The 21,212-nt window shown below is 42.5% G+C and overlaps 1 protein-coding gene across 1 annotated transcript; it reads right to left on the reverse strand.

Moving 5' to 3' along the window:
- Window positions 1–13,166: 13,166 nt before the first annotated feature.
- LOC116893458 (leukocyte immunoglobulin-like receptor subfamily B member 3-like) lies at window positions 13,167–19,165 on the reverse strand. The gene is given in 10 exon segments (XM_032895220.1): window positions 13,167–13,402; window positions 15,782–15,829; window positions 16,064–16,369; window positions 16,612–16,908; window positions 17,133–17,438; window positions 17,561–17,845; window positions 18,816–18,876; window positions 18,878–18,913; window positions 18,915–19,015; window positions 19,018–19,165. Coding segments are annotated over 10 exon segments (1,725 nt in total). The 3' UTR covers window positions 13,167–13,265.
- Window positions 19,166–21,212: the final 2,047 nt, after the last annotated feature.

Raw genomic sequence — 21,212 nt, forward strand, 5'->3', positions numbered from 1 at the left:
GTTGCTCCACAGGCTGTTGGCTATCCTGGTCCCTGCCACCAGAAACTGATGCACACAGGCTGCTGAAGTGTTCTTTCTTATCTTTTTTGGTGACTTTTGGTTGAAATTCAATTTTATTTGTTATTAGAAAGGCTACTCCAGGTTGTTTCTTCGGATCATTTGCTTGGATAGTTATTTTCCAGACTTTTACTCTGAGGTAGTGTCTATCTTTGTCTCAGAGGTGTGTTTCCTGTATGCAGCAAAATGCTGGGTCCTCTTTACATATCCAGTCTCTTAGTCTATGTCTTTTTATTGAGGAGTTGAGTCCATTGATGGTAAGAAATATTGAGGAGTAGTGATTGTTGCTTCCTGTTATTTTTGTTGTTAGAGGTGGAATTATGTTTGTGTTTCTCTTCTTCTATGATTTCGTTGCAAGGAGATTACTTTCTTGCTTTTTCTAGGGTGTAGTTTCTCTCCTTGTGTTGGAGGTTTTGTTCTATTATCCTTTGTAGGTCTGGATTTGTAGAAAGATATCGTGTAAATTTGATTTTGTCATGGAGTATGTTGGTTTCTTCAACTATGTTAATTGAGAGTTTTGCTGTACATAGTAGCCTTGGCTGGCATTTGTGTTCTTGTGACATCTTCCCAGGATCTTCTGGCTTTCATATTCTGTAGTGAGAAGTCTGGTGTAATTCTGATAGGTCTGACTTTATATGTTCCTTGACCTTTTCCCCTTACTGCTTTTTATTTTTTTTAATTTTTCCCTTACTGCTTTTATATTCTTGCTTTGTTTTGTGCATTTGCAGTTTTGACTTTTATATGATGGGTTGGATTTCTTTTCTGGTCCAATCTATTTGGAGTTCTGTATGCCTCTTGTATTTATGGGCTTTTCTTTCTCTTATTTTCATGTTAAAAATCAAGTTTATTTACATAGACAGATTCTTTTCATCTTTTCTTCCCACTCTTCATCCTCATAGTTCTTCGGTCTAACATCGAAAACTGCTTCTGCAGCAAATCAATAAACCTTTTATTAAGACCCAACTCATAGAATTGTGAAATTGGCCTTAATTTTCTGCTTGCTGCACAGAAGCATTAATTCAGTTCAGTATATAATGCTTTTTATTATTTTCTTTTTTATAATTTTTTATTAGATATATTTCTTTACTTACATTTCAAATGTTATTCCCCCTTCTCTGTTTGCTGTCCATAAGTCCCCATTCCCTTCCCTGCCCCTCCCCCATATGTGTATTCCCCACATCTATCCCCATTACTGCCCCCTATGTTCTCCTTTACTGGGGGTCCAGTCTTTGCATGACCAAGAGCTTCCCCTTCCCCTAGTGCCCCAACAAGGCTATTCTCTGCTACATATGCAGTTGGAGCCCTGGGTCAGTCCATGTATAGTCTTTCGGTAGTGGTTTAGTCCCTGGAAACTCTGGTTGGTTGGCATCATTGTTTTTAATCGGGTTACAACCTCCTTATATTCTTTCCATATTTCCTCTAATTCCCCCCAACGGGGTCCTAATCTCAGTTCGGTGATTTGCTGCTAGCATTGACCTCTGTATTGGACATGCTCTGGATGTGTTTCTCAGGAGAGATCTATATCCAGACTCTTTCAGCATGCATTTTTTAGTTTCTATTTCTGCAGGAGTTACGGGGTTGTTTAAATGGTTTATCTGTTCCTGATTTAACTTTGGTACCTGGTATCTGTCTAGAAAATTGTCCATTTCCTCCAGATTTTCCAGTTTTGTTGAAGATAGGCTTTTGTAGTAGGATCTGATGATTTCTTTTAATTTCTTCAGATTCTGTTGTTATGTCTCCCTTTTCATTTCTGATTTTGTTAATTTGGATATACCCTCTGTGACCTCTGGTTAGTCTGGCTAAGGGTTTATCTTTTTTGTTGATTTTCTCAAGAAACCAGCTCCTGTTTTGTTAAATTCTTTGTATAGTCCTTTTCATTTGTACTTGGTTTATTTCAGCTCTGAGTTTGACTATTTCCTGCGTTCTACTCCTCTTGGGTTTATTTATTTCTTTCTGTTCTAGAGCTTTAAGGTGTGCTGTGAAGCTGCTGACATCTGCTCTCTCCTGTTTCTTTCTGCAGGCACCCAGAGCTATGAGTTTTCCCCTTAGCACCACTTTTGTTGTGTCCCATAAGTTTGGGAATTTTGTATCTTCATTTTCATTAAATTCTAAGAAGTCTTTAATTTTTTCCTTGACCAAGTTGTCATTGAGTAGAACATTGTTCAACTTCCATGTATATGTGGGCTTTCTGTCATTATTGTTGTTATTGAAGACCAGTCTTAGTGCTTGGTGATCTGATAGAATTCATGGGATTATTTCTATCTTCCTGTATCTGTTGAGGCCTGTTTTGTAACCAATTATGTGGTCAATTTTGTAGAAGGATCCATGCGCTGCAGAGAAGAAGGTATATCCTTTTGATTTAGGGTGGAATGTTCTATAAATATCTGTTAAATCCATTTGGTTCATAACTTCTGCTAGTTTTTCTACATCTCTGTTTAATTTCTGTTTCCATTATCTGTCCATTGATGAGAGTGGGGTGATGAAATCTCCTACTATTATTGTGTGAGGTGAAATGTGTGCTTTGAGCTTTGGTAAGGTTTCTTTTATGAATGTAGGTGCCCTAGCATTTGGAGCATAGATATTTAGTATTGAGATTACAGTAACTTGGCTGGTTTTTTTTCTATATGACACCTGTCCAGGATCTTCTGCCTTTGGTCTCTGGTGAGAAGTCTGTCACTATTTTTAATTGTATTTTTTTTTTATTAACTTGAGTATTTTATTTACATTTCCCTTGTTATTCTTTCCCTGGGCAACATCCCAATTCCCCCTCCACCTCCCCTTCTATATGGGTGTTTCCCTCCCAATGCTCCCCCCATTATTGCCCTCTACTGAAGAATCCCATTCACTGCAGGTACAGCCTTGGCAAGATCAAGGGCTTCCCCTTCCACTGGTGCCCTTACTAGGCCATTCATTGCTACCTATGCAGTTGGAGCCCAGGGTCAGTCCATGTATAGTCTTTGGGTAGTGGCTTAGTCCCTGGAAGCTCTGGTTGGTTGGCATTGTTGTTCATATGGGGTCTCGAGCCCCTTCAAGCTCTTCCAGTCCTTTTCTCTGATTCCTTCAACGGGGTCCTGCTTCTCAGTTCAGTGGTTTGCTGCTGGTATCGCCTCTGTATTGTTGTATTCTGGCTGTGTCTCTCAGGAGAGATCTACATCCGCCCTGTCGGCCTGCACTTCTTTGCTTCATCCATCTTGTCTAATTGGGTGGCTGTATATGTATGGGCCACATGTGGGGCAGGCTCTGAATGGGTGTTCCTTCAGTCTGTTTTACTCTTTGCCTCTCTCTTCCCTGCCAAGGGTATTCCTATTCCCCTTTTAAAGAAGGAGTGAAGCCTTCACATTTTGATCATCCGTCTTGAGTTTCATTTGTTCTAGGCCACTAGGGTAATTCAAGTATTTGGGCTAATAGCCACTTATCAATGAGTGCATACCATGTGTGTTTTTCTGTGATTGGGTTCACGCCACTCAGGATGATATTTTCCAGTTCCAACCATTTGCCTATGAATTTCATAAAGTCATTGTTTTTTGACAGCTGAGTAATATTCCATTGTGTAGATGTACCACATTTTCTGTATCCATTCCTCTGTTGAAGGGCATCTGAGTTCTTTCCAGCTTCTGGCTATTATATATAAGGCTGCTATGAACATAGTGGAGCACGTGTCTTTTTTATATGTTGGGACATCTTTTGGGTATATGTCCAAGAGAGGTATAGCTGGGTCCTCAGGTAGTTCAATGTCCAGTTTTCTGAGGAACCTCCAGACTGATTTCCAGAATGGTTGTATCAGTGTGCAATCCCACCAACTATAGTGGAGTGTTCCCCTTTCTCCACATTCTCACTATTGAGTATCTTTTGGGTATATGCCCAGAACTTGTATAACTGTGTCCAGTTTTTGAGGAACCTCTTTAGAATGATTTCCAGAGTGGTTGCACCAGCTTGCAAAAACTATACTCAAGAGTAAAGGAATTTTTGGGGGTATCACCATCCCCGACCTCAAGTAGTATTACAGATCAATAGTGATAAAAACTGCATGGTATTGGTTCAGAGACAGGCAAGTAGATCAGTGGAATAGAATTGAAGACCCAGAAATGAACCCACACACCCACGGTCACTTGATCTTTGAGAAAGAGCTAAAACCATCCAGTGGAAAAAAGACAGCATTTTCAACACATGGTGCTGGTTCAACTAGTGGTCAGCATGTCGGAGATTTCAAATTGAGCCATTCTACTTACCTTGTTCATAACTAATAGAATTGGGGGAGATCCTTGAACACATTGGTACAAGGGTAATTTTTCTGAACAGAACACTAATGGTTTATGCTCTAAGAGAAAGAATTGACAAATGGGAGTTCAAAAATTGCAAAGCTTTTGTAAGGCAAAAGACACTGTCAATATTACAAAAGGGCAAACAACAGATTGGGAAAAGATCTTTACCAATCCTACTTCAGATAGAGTGCTAATATCCAATATATATAAAGAACTCAAGAAGGTAGACTCCAGAGAGCTCAATAACTCTATTTAAAAATTGGGTACAGATGTAAACAATGAATCCTAAGCTAAAGAATACAATGTGGCGAGAAACACCTAAAGAAATGTTCAACATATTTAGTCTTCAGAGTAATGGATCTCCAAACAAATCTGCGATTTTACCTGACATCAGTCAGAATGGCTAAGATACAAAACCGAGTTGACAGCAGATGTTGGTGAGTGTGTGGAGAAAGAGGAACACTCCTTTGTTGTTGGGGGTATTGCAGGCTGGTTCAACAACTGTGGACAATCTTTTTCTTTCTTCCTTTTTTAAAATAAAGATTTATTCATTTATTTTGTGTATGTATCACACCAGAAGAGGGCATCAGATCCCATTACAGGTGACTGTGAGCCACCATATGGTTTCTGGTTATTGAACTCAAGACTTCTGGATGAACAGTCAGTGTTCTCAGCTGGTGAGCCTTCTCTCCAGACTGAAAAAACTTTTTTTTTTTTTATTAACTTGAGTATTTCTTATGTACATTTCGAGTGTTATTCCCTTTCCCGGTTTCCAGGCAAACATCCCCTTCCCTCCCCCCCCCTTCCTTATGGGTGTTCCTCCCCACCCTCCCCCATTGCCGCCCCTCCCCCTGACAGTCTAGTTCACTGGGGGTTCAGTCTTAGCAGGACCCAGGGCTTCCCTTCCACTGGTGCTCTTACTAGGATATTCATTGCTACCTATGAGGTCAGAGTCCAGGGTCAGTCCATGTATAGTCTTTTAGGTAGTGGCTTAGTCCCTGGAAGCTCTGGTTGCTTGGCATTGTTGTACATATGGGGTCTCAAGCCCTTCAAGCTCTTCCAGTTCATTCTCTGATTCCTTCAACGGGGTCCCGTTCTCAGTTCAGTGGTTTGCTGCTGGCATTCGCCTCTGTATTTGCTGTATTCTGGCTGTGTCTCAGGATCGATCTACATCCGCTCCTGTCGGTCTGCACTTCTTTTGCTTCATCCATCTTGTCTAATTGGGTGGCTCTATATGTATGGGGCCACATGTGGGCAGGCTCTGAATGGGTGTTCCTTCAGTCTCTGTTTTAATCTTTTGCCTCTCTCTTCCCTGCCAAGGGTATTCTTGTTCCCTTTTAAAGAAGGAGTGAAGCCTTCACATTTTGATCATCCGCCTTGAGTTTCATTTGTTCTAGGCAACTAGGGTAATTCAAGCATTTGGGCTAATAGCCACTTATCAGTGAGTGCATACCATGTATGTCTTTCTGTGATTGGGTTAGCTCACTCAGGATGATATTTTCCAGTTCCAACCATTTGCCTACGAATTTTCATAAGCTAAAGTCGTTGTTTTGATAGCTGAGTAATATTCCATTGTGTAGATGTACCACATTTTCTGTATCCATTCCTCTGTTGAAGGGCATCTGGGTTCTTTCCAGCTTCTGGCTATTATAAATAAGGCTGCGATGAACATAGTGGAGCACGTGTCTTTTTTATATGTTGGGGCATCTTTTGGGTATATGCCCAAGAGAGGTATAGCTGGATCCTCAGGCAGTTCAATGTCCAATTTTCTGAGGAACCTCCAGACTGATTTCCAGAATGGTTGTACCAGTCTGCAACCCCACCAACAATGGAGGAGTGTTCCTCTTTCTCCGCATCCTCGCCAGCATTTGCTGTCACCTGAGTTTTTGATCTTAGCCATTCTCACTGGTGTGAGGTGAAATCTCAGGGTTGTTTTGATTTGCATTTCCTGATGACTAAAGATGTTGAACATTTCTTTAGGTGTTTCTCAGCCATTCGGCATTCCCTCAGCTGTGAATTCTTTGTTTAGCTCTGAACCCCATTTTTTAATAGGGTTATTTGTCTCCTGCGGTCTAACTTTTTTGAGTTCTTTGTATATTTTGGATATAAGGCCTCTATCGTTGTAGGATTGGTAAAGATCTTTTCCCAATCTGTTGGTTGCCGTTTGTCCTGACCACAGTGTCCTTTGCCTTACAGAAGCTTTGCAGTTTTATGAGATCCCATTTGTCGATTCTTGATCTTAGAGCATAAGCCATTGGTGTTTTGTTCAGGAAATTTTTCCAGTGCCCATGTGTTCCAGATGCTTCCTAGTTTTTCTTCTATTAGTTTGAGTGTGTCTGGTTTGATGTGGAGGTCCTTGATCCACTTGGACTTAAGCTTTGTACAGGGTGATAAGCATGGATCGATCTGCATTCTTCATGTTGACCTCCAGTTGAACCAGCACCATTTGCTGAAAATGCTATCTTTTTTTTCCATTGGATGGTTTGGGCTCCTTTGTCAAAAATCAAGTGACCATAGGTGTGTGGGTTCATTTCTGGGTCTTCAATTCTATTCCATTGGTCTATCTGTCTGTCTCTGTACCAATACCATGCAGTTTTTATCACTATTGCTCTGTAATACTGCTTGAGTTCAGGGATAGCGATTCCCTGAAGTCCTTTTTATTGTTGAGGATAGTTTTAGCTATCCTGGGTTTTTGTTATTCCAGATGAATTTGCAAATTGTTCTGTCTAACTCTTTGAAGAATTGGGTTGGTATTTTGATGGGGATTGCATTGAATCTGTAGATCGCTTTTGGTAAAATGGCCATTTTTACTATATTAATCCTGCCAATCCATGAGCATGGGAGATCTTTCCATCTTCTGAGGTCTTATTCAATTTCTTTCTTCAGAGTCTTGAAGTTCTTGTTGTACAAATCTTTTACTTGCTTGGTTAAAGTCACACCGAGGTTCTTTATATTATTTGGGTCTATTATGAAGGGTGTCGTTTCCCTAATTTCTTTCTCGGCTTGTTTCTCTTTGGTGTAGAGGAAGGCTACTGATTTATTTGAGTTAATTTTATACCCAGCCACTTTGCTGAAGTTGTTTATCAGCTTTAGTAGTTCTCTGGTGGAACTTTTGGCATCACTTAAATATACTATCACATCATCTGCAAATAGTGATATTTTGACTTCTTCTTTTCCGATCTGTATCCCCTTGACCTCCATTTGTTGTCTGATTGCTCTGGCTAGAACTTCAAGAACTATATTGAATAAGTAGGGAGAGAGTGGGCAGCCTTGTCTAGTCCCTGATTTTAGTGGAATTGCTTCAAGTTTCTCTCCATTTAGTTTAATGTTAGCAACTGGTTTGCTGTATATGGCTTTTACTATGTTTAGGTATGGACCTTGGATTCCTATTCTTTCCAGGACTTTTATCATGAAGGGGTGTTGAATTTTGTCAAATGCTTTCTCAGCATCTAATGAAATGATCATGTGGTTTTGTTCTTTCAGTTTGTTTATATAATGGATCACGTTGATGGTTTTCCGTATATTAAACCATCCCTGCATGCCTGGGATGAAGCCTACTTGATCATGGTGGATGATTGTTTTGATGTGCTCTTGGATTCGGTTTTCCAGAATTTTGTTGAGTATTTTTGCGTCGCTGTTCATAAGGGAAATTGGTCTGAAGTTCTCTTTCTTTGTTGGGTCTTTGTGTGGTTTAGGTATAAGAGTAATTATGGCTTCATAGAAGGAGTTCGGTAGTGCTCCATCTGTTTCAATTTTGTGGAATAGTTTGAATAATATTGGTATGAGGTCTTCTATGAAGGTCTGATAGAATTCTGCACTAAACCTGTCTGGACCTGGGCTCTTTTTGGTTGGGAGACCTTTAATGACTGCTTCTATTTCCTTAGGAGTTATGGGGTTGTTTAACTGGTTTATCGGTTCCTGATTTAACTTCGGTACCTGGTATCTGTCTAGGAAATTGTCCATTTCCTGCAGATTTTCAAGTTTTGTTGAGTATAGGCTTTTATAGTAAGATCTGATGATTTTTTGAATTTCCTCTGAATCTGTAGTTATGTCTCCCTTTTCATTTCTGATTTTGTTAATTTGGACACACTCTCTGTGTCCTCTCGTTAGTCTGGCTAAGGGTTTATCTATCTTGTTGATTTTCTCAAAGAACCAACTTTTGGTTCTGATGATTCTTTCTATGGTCCTTTTTGTTTCTACTTGGTTGATTTCAGCTCTGAGTTTGATTATTTCCTGCCTTCTACTCCTCCTGGGTGTATTTGCTTCTTTTTGTTCTAGAGCTTTTAGGTGTGCTGTCAAGCTGCTGACATATGCTCTTTCCTGTTTCTTTCTGCAGGCACTCAGCGCTATGAGTTTTCCTCTTAGCACAGCTTTCATCGTGTCCCATAAGTTTGGGTATGTTGTACCTTCATTTTCATTAAATTCTAAAAAGTTTTTAATTTCTTTCTTTATTTCTTCCTTGACCAGGTTATCATTGAGTAGAGCATTGTTCAATTTCCACGTATATGTGGGCATTCTTCCCTTATTGTTATTGAAGACCAGCTTTAGGCCGTGGTGGTCCGATAGCACACATGGGATTATTTCTATCTTTCTGTACCTGTTGAGGCCCGTTTTTTGACCAATTATATGGTCAATTTTGGAGAAAGTACCATGAGGAGCTGAGAAGAAGGTATATCCTTTTGCATTAGGGTAGAACGTTCTATAAATATCCGTTAAGTCCATTTGGCTCATGACTTCTCTTAGTCTGTCTACGTCTCTGTTTAATTTCTGTTTCCATGATCTGTCCATTGATGAGAGTGGGGTGTTGAAGTCTCCTACTATTATTGTGTGAGGTGCAATATGTGTTTTGAGCTTTAGTAAGGTTTCTTTTACGTATGTAGGTGCCCTTGTATTTGGGGCGTAGATATTTAGGATTGAGAGTTCATCTTCGTGGATTTTTCCTTTGACAAATATAAAGTGTCCTTCCTTATCTTTTTTGATGACTTTTAGTTGAAAATTGACTTTATTTGTTATTAGAATGGCTACTCCAGCTTGCTTCTTCTGACCATTTGCTTGGAAAGTTGTTTCCCAGCCTTTCACTCTGAGGTAGTGTCTGTCTTTGTCTCTGAGGTGTGTTTCCTGTAGGCAGCAGAATGCAGGGTCCTCGTTGCATATCCAGTTTGTTAATCTATGTCTTTTTATTGGGGAGTTGAGGCCATTGATGTTGAGAGATATTAAGGAATAGTGATTATTGCTTCCTGTTATATTCATATTTGGATGTGAGGTTATGTTTGTGTGCTTTTCTTCTCTTTGTTTTGTTGCCAAGATGATTAGTTTCTTGCCTCTTCTAGGGTATAGGTTGCCTCCTTATGTTGGGCTTTACCATTTATTATCCTTTGTAGTGCTGGATTTGTAGAAAGATATTGTGTAAATTTGGTTTTGTCATGGAATATCTTGGTTTCTCCATCTATGTTGATTGAGAGTTTTGCAGGATTCAGTAACCTGGGCTGGCATTTGTGTTCTCTTAGGGTCTGTATGACATCAGTCCAGGATCTTCTGGCCTTCATAGTTTCTGGCGAAAAGTCTGGTGTGATTCTGATAGGTCTGCCTTTATATGTTACTTGACCTTTTTCCCTTACTGCTTTTAATATTCTTTCTTTATTTTGTGCGTTTGGTGTTTTGACTATTATGTGACGGGAGGTGTTTCTTTTCTGGTCCAATCTATTTGGAGTTCTGTAGGCTTCTTGTATGCCTATGGGTATCTCTTTTTTTAGGTTAGGGAAGTTTTCTTCTATGATTTTGTTGAAGATATGTACTGGTCCTTTGAGCTGGGAGTCTTCACTCTCTTCTATACCTATTATCGTTAGGTTTGATCTTCTCATTGAGTCCTGGATTTCCTGTATGTTTTGGACCAGTAGCTTTTTCCGCTTTACATTATCTTTGACAATTGAGTCAATGATTTCTATGGAATCTTCTGCTCCTGAGATTCTCTCTTCCATCTCTTGTATTCTGTTGGTGAAGCTTGTATCTACAGCTCCTTGTCTCTTCTTTTGGTTTTCTATATCCAGTGTTGTTTCCATGTGTTCTTTCTTGATTGCTTCTATTTCCATTTTTAATTCCTTCAACTGTTTGATTGTGTTTTCCTGGAATTCTTTCAGGGATTTTTGTGACTCCTCTCTATGGGCTTCTACTTGTTTATTTATGTTTTCCTGGAATTCTTTTAGGAATTTTTGTGATTCCTCTCTGTAGGCTTCTACTTGTTTATTTATGTTTTCCTGTGTTTCTCTAAGGGAGTTCTTCATGTCTTTCTTGAAGTCCTCCAACATCATGATCAAATATGGTTTTGAAACTAGATCTTGCTTTTCTGGTGTGTTTGGATATTCCATGTTTGCTTTGATGGGAGAATTGGGCTTCGATGGTGCCATGTAGTCTTGGTTTCTGTTGCTTGGGTTCCTGCTCTTGCCTCTCGCCATCAAATTATCTCTAGTGTTACTTTGTTCTGCTATTTCTGACAGTGGCTAAACTGTCCTATAGGCCTGTGTGTCAGGAGTGCTGTAGACCTGTTTTCCTCTCTTTCAGTCAGTTATGGGGACAGAGTGTTCTGCTTTCGGGCGTGTAGTTTTTCCTTTCTACAGGTCTTCAGCTGTTCCTGTGGACCTGTGCCTTGAGTTCACCAGGCAGGTCACTTGCAGCAGAAAAGTTGGTCTTACCTGTGGTCCTGAGGCTCAAGTTCGCTCGGGGGGTGCTGCCCACGGGCTCTCCGCGGTGGCAGCAACCAGGAAGATCTGCGCCGCCTCTTCCGGGAGCCTCAGTACACCAGGGTTCCAGATGGATTCTGGTGCTTTCCTCTGGAATCAGTAATGTGTGCAGAGAGCAGTCTCTTCTGGTTTCGCAGGCGTGTCTGCCTCTCTGAATGTTTAGCTCTCCCTCCCACGGGATTTGGGTGCAGAGAACTGTTTATCCTGTCTGTTTCCTTCAGGTTCCGGCGGTGTCTCAGGCAGGGCTCCTGCTGCTCCTGGGCCCTCCCCCACAGGAACCCAGAGGCCTTGTACAGTTTCCTCTTGGGTCAGGGATGTGGACAGGGGTGGGCAGTGTTGGTGGTCTCTTCTGCTCTGCAGCCTCAGGAGTGCCCACCTGACCAGGCGGTAAGGTATCTCTCCCATGGGTTCTGGGAGCAGAGAGCTGCTGCGGGCTGGGATCCTCGGGTGTGGGACTTCCGGTAAACACAGGACGTGCCTGGTCCTAGAGGGATTCTGCCTCTGTTGTCCCGATTCCACCAGGCAAGTCACTTGCAGCAGATAAGTTAGTCTTACCTGTGGTCCCGAGGCTCAAGTTCGCTCGCGGGGTTCTGCCCACGGGCTCTCCGCAGTGGCAGCAACCAGGAAGATCTGGGCCGCCTCTTCTGGGAGCCTCCGTGCACCAGGGTTCCAGATGGCCTCCGGTGTTTTCCTCTGGAATCAGCAATGTGTCTCCTTTCTTATTCTTATTGGCCAAAATGCACACTGCTGCTCCCCCTGATGCTGCTCTCCTTGCTGCTGTTGGTGGATTGCTCTTTTTTTTTTAAAAGCATACATGAATTACTGTTAGGTACAATTGTATATTCTTAAGATGTGTAATTTTTTAATTTTTAAAAAATACATCTACATTATGAATTCCCTGAAATCATAAGGATAAAACAGGACACAGTATATAAGTAAAAGACAAACATCATAAGCAAAACCTCCTAAAATACCAGTGGGTTCATTTTGTGTTGGCCTCATGTGCTCTTCAGTGTGCTTTGCATAGTAGTGTGACTTTGTTGGAAAAATGAAATTTTCTTTACAAGTGTTTATCAATTGTGGTTGGCTTCTGGGGTACAGAAGAAATCTGTGTCCACATCTCTCAGCACTGGGACAGGATGTGACACCGACCCGTGCTGGCCCTGTGAATATTGCCACATTATTTCGAGTCCATATTTGCATTAAACTCTTATGTCTGGAAAGCATAGTTTCCTTGGGGGTCATTCATGTCCTGTGGCTCTCACAGTTTCTCCAACTCCTATTCCTCAAAGTTCCCCGAGCCAAGAAAAATGCAGACATTCCATTCATGACTCAGTGTTTTTAGACCATTAACTGCTCATTGTTCAGTTGTGGGTCTCTGATTAGTTCACATGTTTTGCAATAGGAAGCTTCTCTGACAATTGCTAAGTAAGATATTGATCCAGGAATCATTTTATTGGTATGGTCCTTTAAAAATAGTAGCACCCACAACACTTCCTCTTTACTCAGCAGGCTGCCTTCCTAAGGGATACTAGGTAGCATCTTATCACCAAACCTTGGCTTGTCAACTCTGCTGAATGCAAAGAGCAATAAACTACACTGCATACTCCCATTTCCCACCCTACAGCCCTGCATGCTTTCCAGGAGGCTTGCTGCCACCAGGAACACCAGCTAACCATATTCCTCCTAAGCCCAGGCATACCAGATAACATTAAGATAACACATACACATACACATACATACATACATACATACATACATACATACATACACACACACACACACATGATACAAACAAGGAAATGACCCTAAATACAATTTATAAAGATGACAGAGGCCTTCAAAGGTGAATGAATTAATTCCTTTAAAAAAAACAATCAATAGCTGAAACCTTCAAAGGTAAATGAATTAATTCCTTTAAAAAAAAACAATCAATAGCTGAAAGAAATTCCAGTCAGATGGGACAGAATATTTTATTATTTTATAGTTTCAGAAGAGTGTGGGTTCAGTAAGCGAAGACCCCCAGTGTGTGAGGGACAAATATTTGTTTACCAAGGAGTTACATCATCATAAAACTTCTTTCCTCAGAACCCCAAACAATATTGCTCCCTGGACTTCTATCACAGCACATTTTTCTGACAGAAAATTTTGGATCATCAGATTCATTTCTCAGAGTGTAGAACATTGAAAGGTGTCCTTTCTCTTTAGATTATTTGCCAGCTGCGTGGTGGGTCTGTCTATGACTTTGCCAGGCCTCAGCAGCTAGAGTCGAAAGGACTATGAGGACCAGGACAGCCATCCCCATCCTGATGAGATTCTCCATTGTGTGATCCCGGTTCTCTGGGGCTGTGGTATTAGATACAGAAGTTATAGAAGTAGGGATGAAAATCCATCCAGGGCGATTGTTTTCCTGAAGAGCATAAGGTTCTACTCTTTCCCGTGCTATGAGGTGGAATTCTCTTTATTTAACTGTCTGAGGTTTGGGCATGTTCTAGGATGGACAGATTGTCTCAGCTGGTCCTGAGAATAGAAGCGTAGGATGTGTGTGTACTTAAGAGACCTTAGTGTTTCTTTTGAGTTCCACGTAATCATTTAATGTAGATGCCCATCATTCTTGTCATACAAGATCATGGAGTTCTGGGATGAATCTTCCCTGTGGCATACCTGTGTACCCTCTCTTAATTCTTACTAAATTCTTCAGGTCTATTGTGCTAATAAAAAAACCAATGATATACCAGTGATACCAGTAAATTCAGAGTAGAATAAATTGACAATTCATTCAGTGACCCCAGGTCACTGTTCTGAGCAACAAAAGGCCAGTTCTTAGTATGGTTCTTCTGGTGAGGCCTTTAGAGGTTGTGCAGACTGTGATTAGCAATATGGTTTTTTTTTTTCTGAGAGGTGGTTCCCTTGTGACATTCACACTCTTCCATTACAAACTTGATCTTACCATTCCTCTAGCGTGTGTGCTTGTGTGTATGTGTGTGTGTGTGTGTGTGTGTGTGTGTGTGTGTGTGTAAAAACCAGAAAGAGCGTGAATGATAGGCCATTGGCATTTTATCGAAGAGTTCTCCATATACCACAACTATCTTATATTATGCATAGATCCTAAGCCTGATACATGTACCTCTTACTTTTCTTGGCTTTACAAATAATAATTAGTGTGACAACAGGATGTGTCACACTGTTAGTAGAGAGTGGTGGTGATCCCCCATACTCCCCATCCTCCCCATACTCTAGAAGACTCAAGGGTCAGTGGTAGAGAGTCCCTGGAGATTCCATCCCAAAATCTTCTCTTCCTTAGACAAGTGTACCAAAGCCTACCATAGGACATTCTTAGCTGTCACCTTTCAAATGAAGGCTGAATCATACATTTCTTCTATTTAACTAGGAAGGAAATGTTTCAGACTTCCTAATGCAATAGGTTTGATTGCAAGTGTTGGATTTCATTTTCCTTAATGTGAATATTGTTATGTTCTAGTCCTCATGGAGAATTTTGTCTGGAAGGGATTATGTATGGGTTTGAATATGATTTAAACAGAAGGATACTATAGAACAATTGTAACTGTTACACCAAAGCTACTTCCTCTCCTATAAATAGGGTGTTCTATGGCTGCAGTGAGAGCAAGGGTATGACAGAGATCCTGTGACTACTGTTTATTTGTGGGTGTGGAGAAGATGTTGTCACTGTGGACCATTTTCTGCTTAGGATCTTATAACTGTCTGTTGCCTTTCAAAAATGCTCTTTCAAACTCCATGACTCCTCTGCATTCCATTAGCAGGCAGAATAGCGCTCATCTCTAGAATGATTCAGTTGATGCCCCTGCCCCCCACCATTATGAGGCCAAATACCCATCTGACTCTCACTCTACAGCATTTCAAACCCTATGCTAGCTAATATTTGTTGTAAATGGAGAATGCTGAGATACCCCTTCAGCTCAGAAAGGTCTGGATAAGTTCAGCTGGGACCACAATCTCCAAAGTCACTGCTCTGTGACAGCAGGAATAGAGATGAGTGGACGTATCTATAGCACCTGAAGATGTTCCTGAGTTTGGAGTCACAGACCTTATGCAGAGTCCTAGAATTATGCCTCATGAGCAAGACTGAAGGAGCCTGAATCCCCTGCCATTGCAACTTGACACACCCTTGCCATGCATCAGCAGAGTTTTCATGAGACTCACTGCAGTGTAAGGTTTTGCAGACCTCCACAGTCTGGAGAGGTCATAGCCACCACCAGCATAGATAAAACTAAGATGTGTGTACTAGGTTTCTCTCATTAATAAGAAAAGAAACAGCATCTCAAAGAGAGAAGCGCTTCTTCAAGTAGAATCTCCTGAAGTAGCTGTGTTAATCCCAGAATTAGGTCTAGCCTATCTGGGCCTATGTGCCAACAGAATCTTTATTAGCCCCATTAGGCCTGACTCTATGTGGGTGAAATATTGCTTTTTAGGGGAATCATGGAGAGGTGACTTTCTGGGTTCCTTGTTCATAACCTTACCCATCTGCCTGATCATCCAGGATGAGGCTAAATGAGTCTGTTTGGATGCTATCTTCTGTAATCCAACTGTTAAGCCTCAGCCTAAGGTTTGTCCTTTGGGATATTTGTTGGTCTTTCATACTCACAAGCTCAAATGACAGAAGTGAGAACTGTGATGAACAAGAGCTGTTTGTTAGACTGCCTGTGTTTGTAGCAAATTCCCCATAAAGAGGTACCTAATACTTACTGGCTGTTGTGATGAACCTTTTAGTTGGCCAGCTGGAGGCTTCGATGGATTCCATGAGACAGAACAAGAAGAGGATGTTACTTGTGCTGTGTGTGCTACATATGCCCTGTAAGCTCCCTAAGACAGAGTGATCATTACATGAAGGATTATTGCTTCTATCCAATTCTGTGCCATGGAATGTGCCCTTTGGCTATCCATTCATATTGTCCTCTTAATCCCACTCAAATCAAAAGATCTCTTATGATTTGGAATGTGGGTCACACTGAGATGACAGCATCACCTTACCTGAGACTATGAGCTCCACAGGGGCACTGGCAAATGACAACAGGTAGAGAGATGAGTCGTGAGAGCCATAGCACCTGTAGGTGCCTGAGAGCTTGGATGTCACAGAACTCATGGAGAATTCTGACTGGTACTGTTGATCTTGGAACTTTGACTTTTGTCGAAGGGGTGGCTGGCCTGATCCCTCCTTGGACAGAATGAAAGTGTCCACAGGGTACATTGACCAGCACATCAGGGTCACATTCTCTCCTGAGTGTACTGTGGAGTTAGGCTTCACTGAGAGGGAAGGTGTGTCATAAATCTGTCCTAAAGAGAAGAGGGATGATGAAAGACAGGCTTCCTTGTTTTCAGCTCAAACCACACATTTTCACCCTGAGAACATTGAACTCACTCTCTTTTACCTGACTGGGCTTACATCCTGCTGATCTGTCTCTGCCTTTGCTCCTCCTCAAGATCTCTGTTCCTCATCCCAGCCCTCAGCTATTAGGATCCCCCTTGAGAGCCTGAGCAGAGGTTAGGTACCTGATTGAGTCTCTATAGATCCTCACCTGTGATCAGGATGTCCAGGGGGTCACTGGAGGCTGACAACTCAGAGGAGAGGTTGTGTGCACCATAGCATCTATATTGGCCTCCAGTGGAGTGGTTTACATATCCCAGTGTGAAGTTGGCCATGGAGAGGCCAGCATTGGTCCACTGTCTAGAGGACTGTATGATGTCAGCTCCCCCTTCTTTGTACAGAGCAAATTTGTCATACTTGGTGTCAGAGTAACACTGCAGTGTGAAGCTCATTCCAGGGTCCAGTATATGGCCTTGATGACTTAGCAGAGATGGCTTCCTCGATGGTCCTAAAGGAAAGGTGAGAGCTATGGACTGAGGTCTGGTTCTTACCAAGTGTCTTTGCCCTCCCATCCTGCCCAGCACATGTCTTAACTTTTCCCTCCGCAGGGCTGTGTTTGAGAACACAGGCTCTCCATTTGTTCCTCCTCTACCTGCAACTCCGCAGAGGTGCATGACATGGCAAGGGCTTAGGGTCTCAGAAAATGATTGGAGAATGACAGAGGGGACTTACCTGAGATGAGTATTTTTAGGAGCTCACTGGGTACTGACCACAACTGTGGTTTACGCTTGTAGTAACCATAACATCTGAATGTCCCTGAGTAGTTTGGGGTCATGGGTCCTATAACAAACATTGCTTGGTATTGTCCAGTAGAAGATATATACCCTGTGTCTAGTGAGCTGGTGAACTTCTGATCTTCCTTGGTGAGAATGAATTTATCATATCTGTTGTGTGAGGTACAGTGGAGTGTCACGTTCCCTCCCTCTGGCACCACAGGGCTGGGCAGTCCTGACAGCCTGACTGCATAGTAGTGGATTCCTGGGGGAGAAAAAAGCAGTCTGTTACATGTTCTCACACATTCACAATGTTCTCTAGGTCCACTCTGTGGGAGAGGAATACTCCTGAGAGACAGCCAGATGAGAATCTGACTGTCCCCTTACCTGTCACCACCAGCTCTAGGGTGTCACTGGGCTCTGACCAACCAGCTGAGCTGTAACAGTAACAGCGATATTGCCCTGCATGGCCTTGTGTCACAGAAGGGATGAAGAACTTGGCCTTGTTCCCAGGTTGTTGTAGGGTCTGTGTCCTCTGTGTATTGTGGCTTCCCTCCTTATGCAGAAAATATATTTCTGCATCCAGGTCCCCCTGACACCAGATGGTCATGGCCCTTCCAGAGCGGATCACAGAGCCTGGTTCAGCCTTGATGGTTGGTTTTTGGAGTTTCCCTACATAGAAGTAGGAGAGAAGCACATGGCTGGGTTTGAAAGTGGCACAGACAATGTCACACCAGTGGATGCTGCTTTTTAATATTATTCTTCTCTCATACCATACACTGGAAGACAGCCTCCCATCCTTGCATCCTTCGTAATATAACACAATGCTCTCCACCTCCTCTGTCCCCCAAGTTCACTGCTCCTCTGTCTTCTTTCAGAGTTTCAGTTCTATCAACTAAACATGGCATAACAAGATGCCAGAACTCTAGGCACGCACCCTCATATTAAGACTGGACAAGGCAAACCAGTGGTAGAAAAAAGATCTCATTTGTAGGTACAAGTATCAGAGACATTTCTATTCCCACTGTTAGGAGTCCAAGAAGAAACTAAAGCAAGCCATGTGGTTGTTGCACCCACATTGAATCAGAGCACTCAGGAGGCAGAGGCAGGGAACTCTGAGTTGGAGTGAGCTCCAGGACAGTTAACCACGACTGTACAGTGAATCCCCCAAACACCAAAAAAACAAGCAAGCAAGCAAGCAAGCAAGCAAGCAAGCGAACAAATACCAAGACTTCAAAATCACCACAGCAGCAGGCTTAAGGGAGACCCATGAAGGCTCTGTGAGCCCTTATGATTCCTGCTTAGTTGATTCTGTGGTCCATCTTCCTCCTGGTATCCTCAACCCAAGGTAGTGTTGCAATTCTTCCCTCTCTGTCCTTCTGGATCCCCTGAGCTCCCTAGTGCATTATGCTGAAGTTGATCCAGAGTAACAGAAGGCCTCATGAAGAATGAATTTCCTATTGCACACCTTTGAGCTTGGCTATCACTGTCAGTCTTGGATTCTGTATTTTGGGTCCCAGTGTTTCCTTGCTGTATGCCAAAGTTCTAAAATGTCCTGCACCCTCCTATACAGAACGTAATAAGCAGTCTCTGAGCACGTGTATCATTGAATGTCATTCCATGGAAGGCTGGGGTTCCTCACCTGACACCAGGAGCTCCAGTGGTTCACTAGGGGATCTGACTTTACTTGTGGTGTGTTTGTTTCAAGCTGTGGCATCTGAATATCCATCTCTGGTTTGGAGGTCAAAGGACCCACAGGGAACAGGGCCTGGAACTTCCCCAGTAGAGTAGTTATACTTTGAGTCCTGCCATGGTAGAACATCTGTGGTCCTTCCACAGTAGAATGAACCTGTGATATCGCTCGGAGGACTCACATTTGAGGGTGACATACCCTCCTGAGGTCACCACAGGGTCAGGCTGGGCTGAAAGCCTGGGTTTCAATGGGCTCCTAGGAGAGAAGGAGGAGCCAGTTAAAATATCCACACCCCTCATTATCTACTGTTGAGTTTCTGAGGTTCCCCCACAGGCAACAGTCAAAATCTGAGACGCCTGGGGCCCTGTGTGTCTCTCACCTGTGATCACTAGCACTAGGGGCTCACTGTAGGTCTGATGATTTACCCTGAGTCCTGTGAACATTGATATTGCCTGCATTTTGCTGCTGGCCTACATTTTGAGAATAAGAATTCAGTCTCTGTTTGCTGGCCTTTGATGGTTCTTTTTTTGGAACTCTACTCTGTAGGTATCCATTTGACTCTAATGATCTCTTTCATAAACAAAGGTCACATTAGTTCCCGCTTTGAGACTGGATCTGGCTGTACTCTGAGGATAGGGCCCAGGGAGGTACCCTGCAAGTAACAGAGCAGCTAAGACTCAGGACACCCATGCTCAGATATCAGTTCTTAACACTATGACCTTCCAGCTACTCCCCAGAATAACACACATGTGGTGTTTTCCCACCATCACTGCCGAGGCATGGCTCCTGGATATGAAGAAAGTGAATTTCAGGAGAGGTGACACTCACCTGTCAAGCACTGGGATCCAGAGGCTCAAGTCAGTCCTGAAAAGAGAGTCTTTGTAAGAAATTTTGTTCTCAACAGTGATAAGTCCTCCTGCAGAATTGCCTGAAACCCCTGAGTTTTCCTGATTGGTGAGTGTGAGCTCCAGGCCTGCTTCTTTCTAGTCCCTCCAGTATCCCCCTCCTCTTCCACTTCTCCCACCAAGACAGAGCAGGGCTGTGAAGGTGAAGGTCATGGCATCTCCCTCTCAGAGGCTGCAACAGAGATGAGCCTTTCTGAAGAGATTGGAAACAGGGTGTGGCCCTGAGGCAGGGCAGTCCCATGACTGGTCATTTTCAGCAGCCCCACAGGGAAGGGGAACAGCCCTCCTCAGGCACCCCTGCTCTGACTTCCTCAATGCTGTGACTAGACCAGGCAGTAGAACTCTGCTTATCACACCTTTACACAGACGAAATTTCCTCAGCCCACCAGTGTCTGCCTCACCTGTGCACATCACTGTCAGAGCCATATTGTAGTAGAAATGTAGGAACATCTCACATGACAGTTTAAAATTGTCATTGTGCTTTTGTTCCTTTTCACAATATGTGAAATATTTCCTTCTTTTCAACATTTGATGTTTCCTGAGAAGGTCCTTCTGTATATCTCCTTGGAATGAGATTTACAGTCTTTTCTTCATAGTCTCACGTGATACGTAATTATTAGCGCAATTTCTCTCTTTTTTCTTCAATGTTTTGTTTTCCTTTTCAATTTTATGGATACATATTTCTTTCATTTTTGTGTTTGTTTTATGTTTGTGTATTTTTTGTATGTATCTATATGTGCATATGAGTCATCATACATGTGAGTCAGAATAAAACTTCAGTAATCCATTTTCCTTGTACAATGTGGACCTGCCAATCAGAGGCAGGTATATATATATATTTTTTTTTCCATCTATATTAAATTGAGTATTTCCTATTTACATTTTTAAATGTTGTTCCTTTTCCTGGTTTCCAGGCAAACATCCCCCTAACCCTCCCTTCCCCTTCTATATGGTTTTTCCTCCCATCATCCCCATCACCGCCTCCCCCCAAGAATCCCATTCACTAGGGGTCAAACCTTGCAGGACAAGGGCTTCCCCTTCCACTGGTGCCCTTACTAGGCTATTCATTGCTACCCCTATGCAGTTGGAGCCAGGGGTCAGTCCATGTATGATCTTTGGGTAGTGGCCCTGTCCCAGGAAGTCTCTGGTTGGTTGGCATTGTTTTTCATGGGTTCTCAAGCACCTTCAAGCTCTTTCAGTCCTTTCTCTGATTACTTCAACAGGGGTCCTGTTTCTCAGTTCCATGGTTTGCTGCTGGCATTCGCCTATATGTTGCTATATTCTGGCTGTGTCTCTCAGGAGAGATCTACATCTGGTTCCTGTCAGCCTGCACTTTTTCTTCATAATCTTAGCTACTTAGGTGGCTGTATATGTATGGGCCATATGTGGGTCTCGAATGGGCATTCCTTCAGTCCCTGTTCTAAACATTGCCTCCCTATCC

The sequence above is a fragment of the Rattus rattus genome, chromosome 2 (genome assembly GCF_011064425.1).
Source record: "Rattus rattus isolate New Zealand chromosome 2, Rrattus_CSIRO_v1, whole genome shotgun sequence".
Taxonomy (NCBI): Eukaryota; Metazoa; Chordata; class Mammalia; order Rodentia; family Muridae; genus Rattus; species Rattus rattus.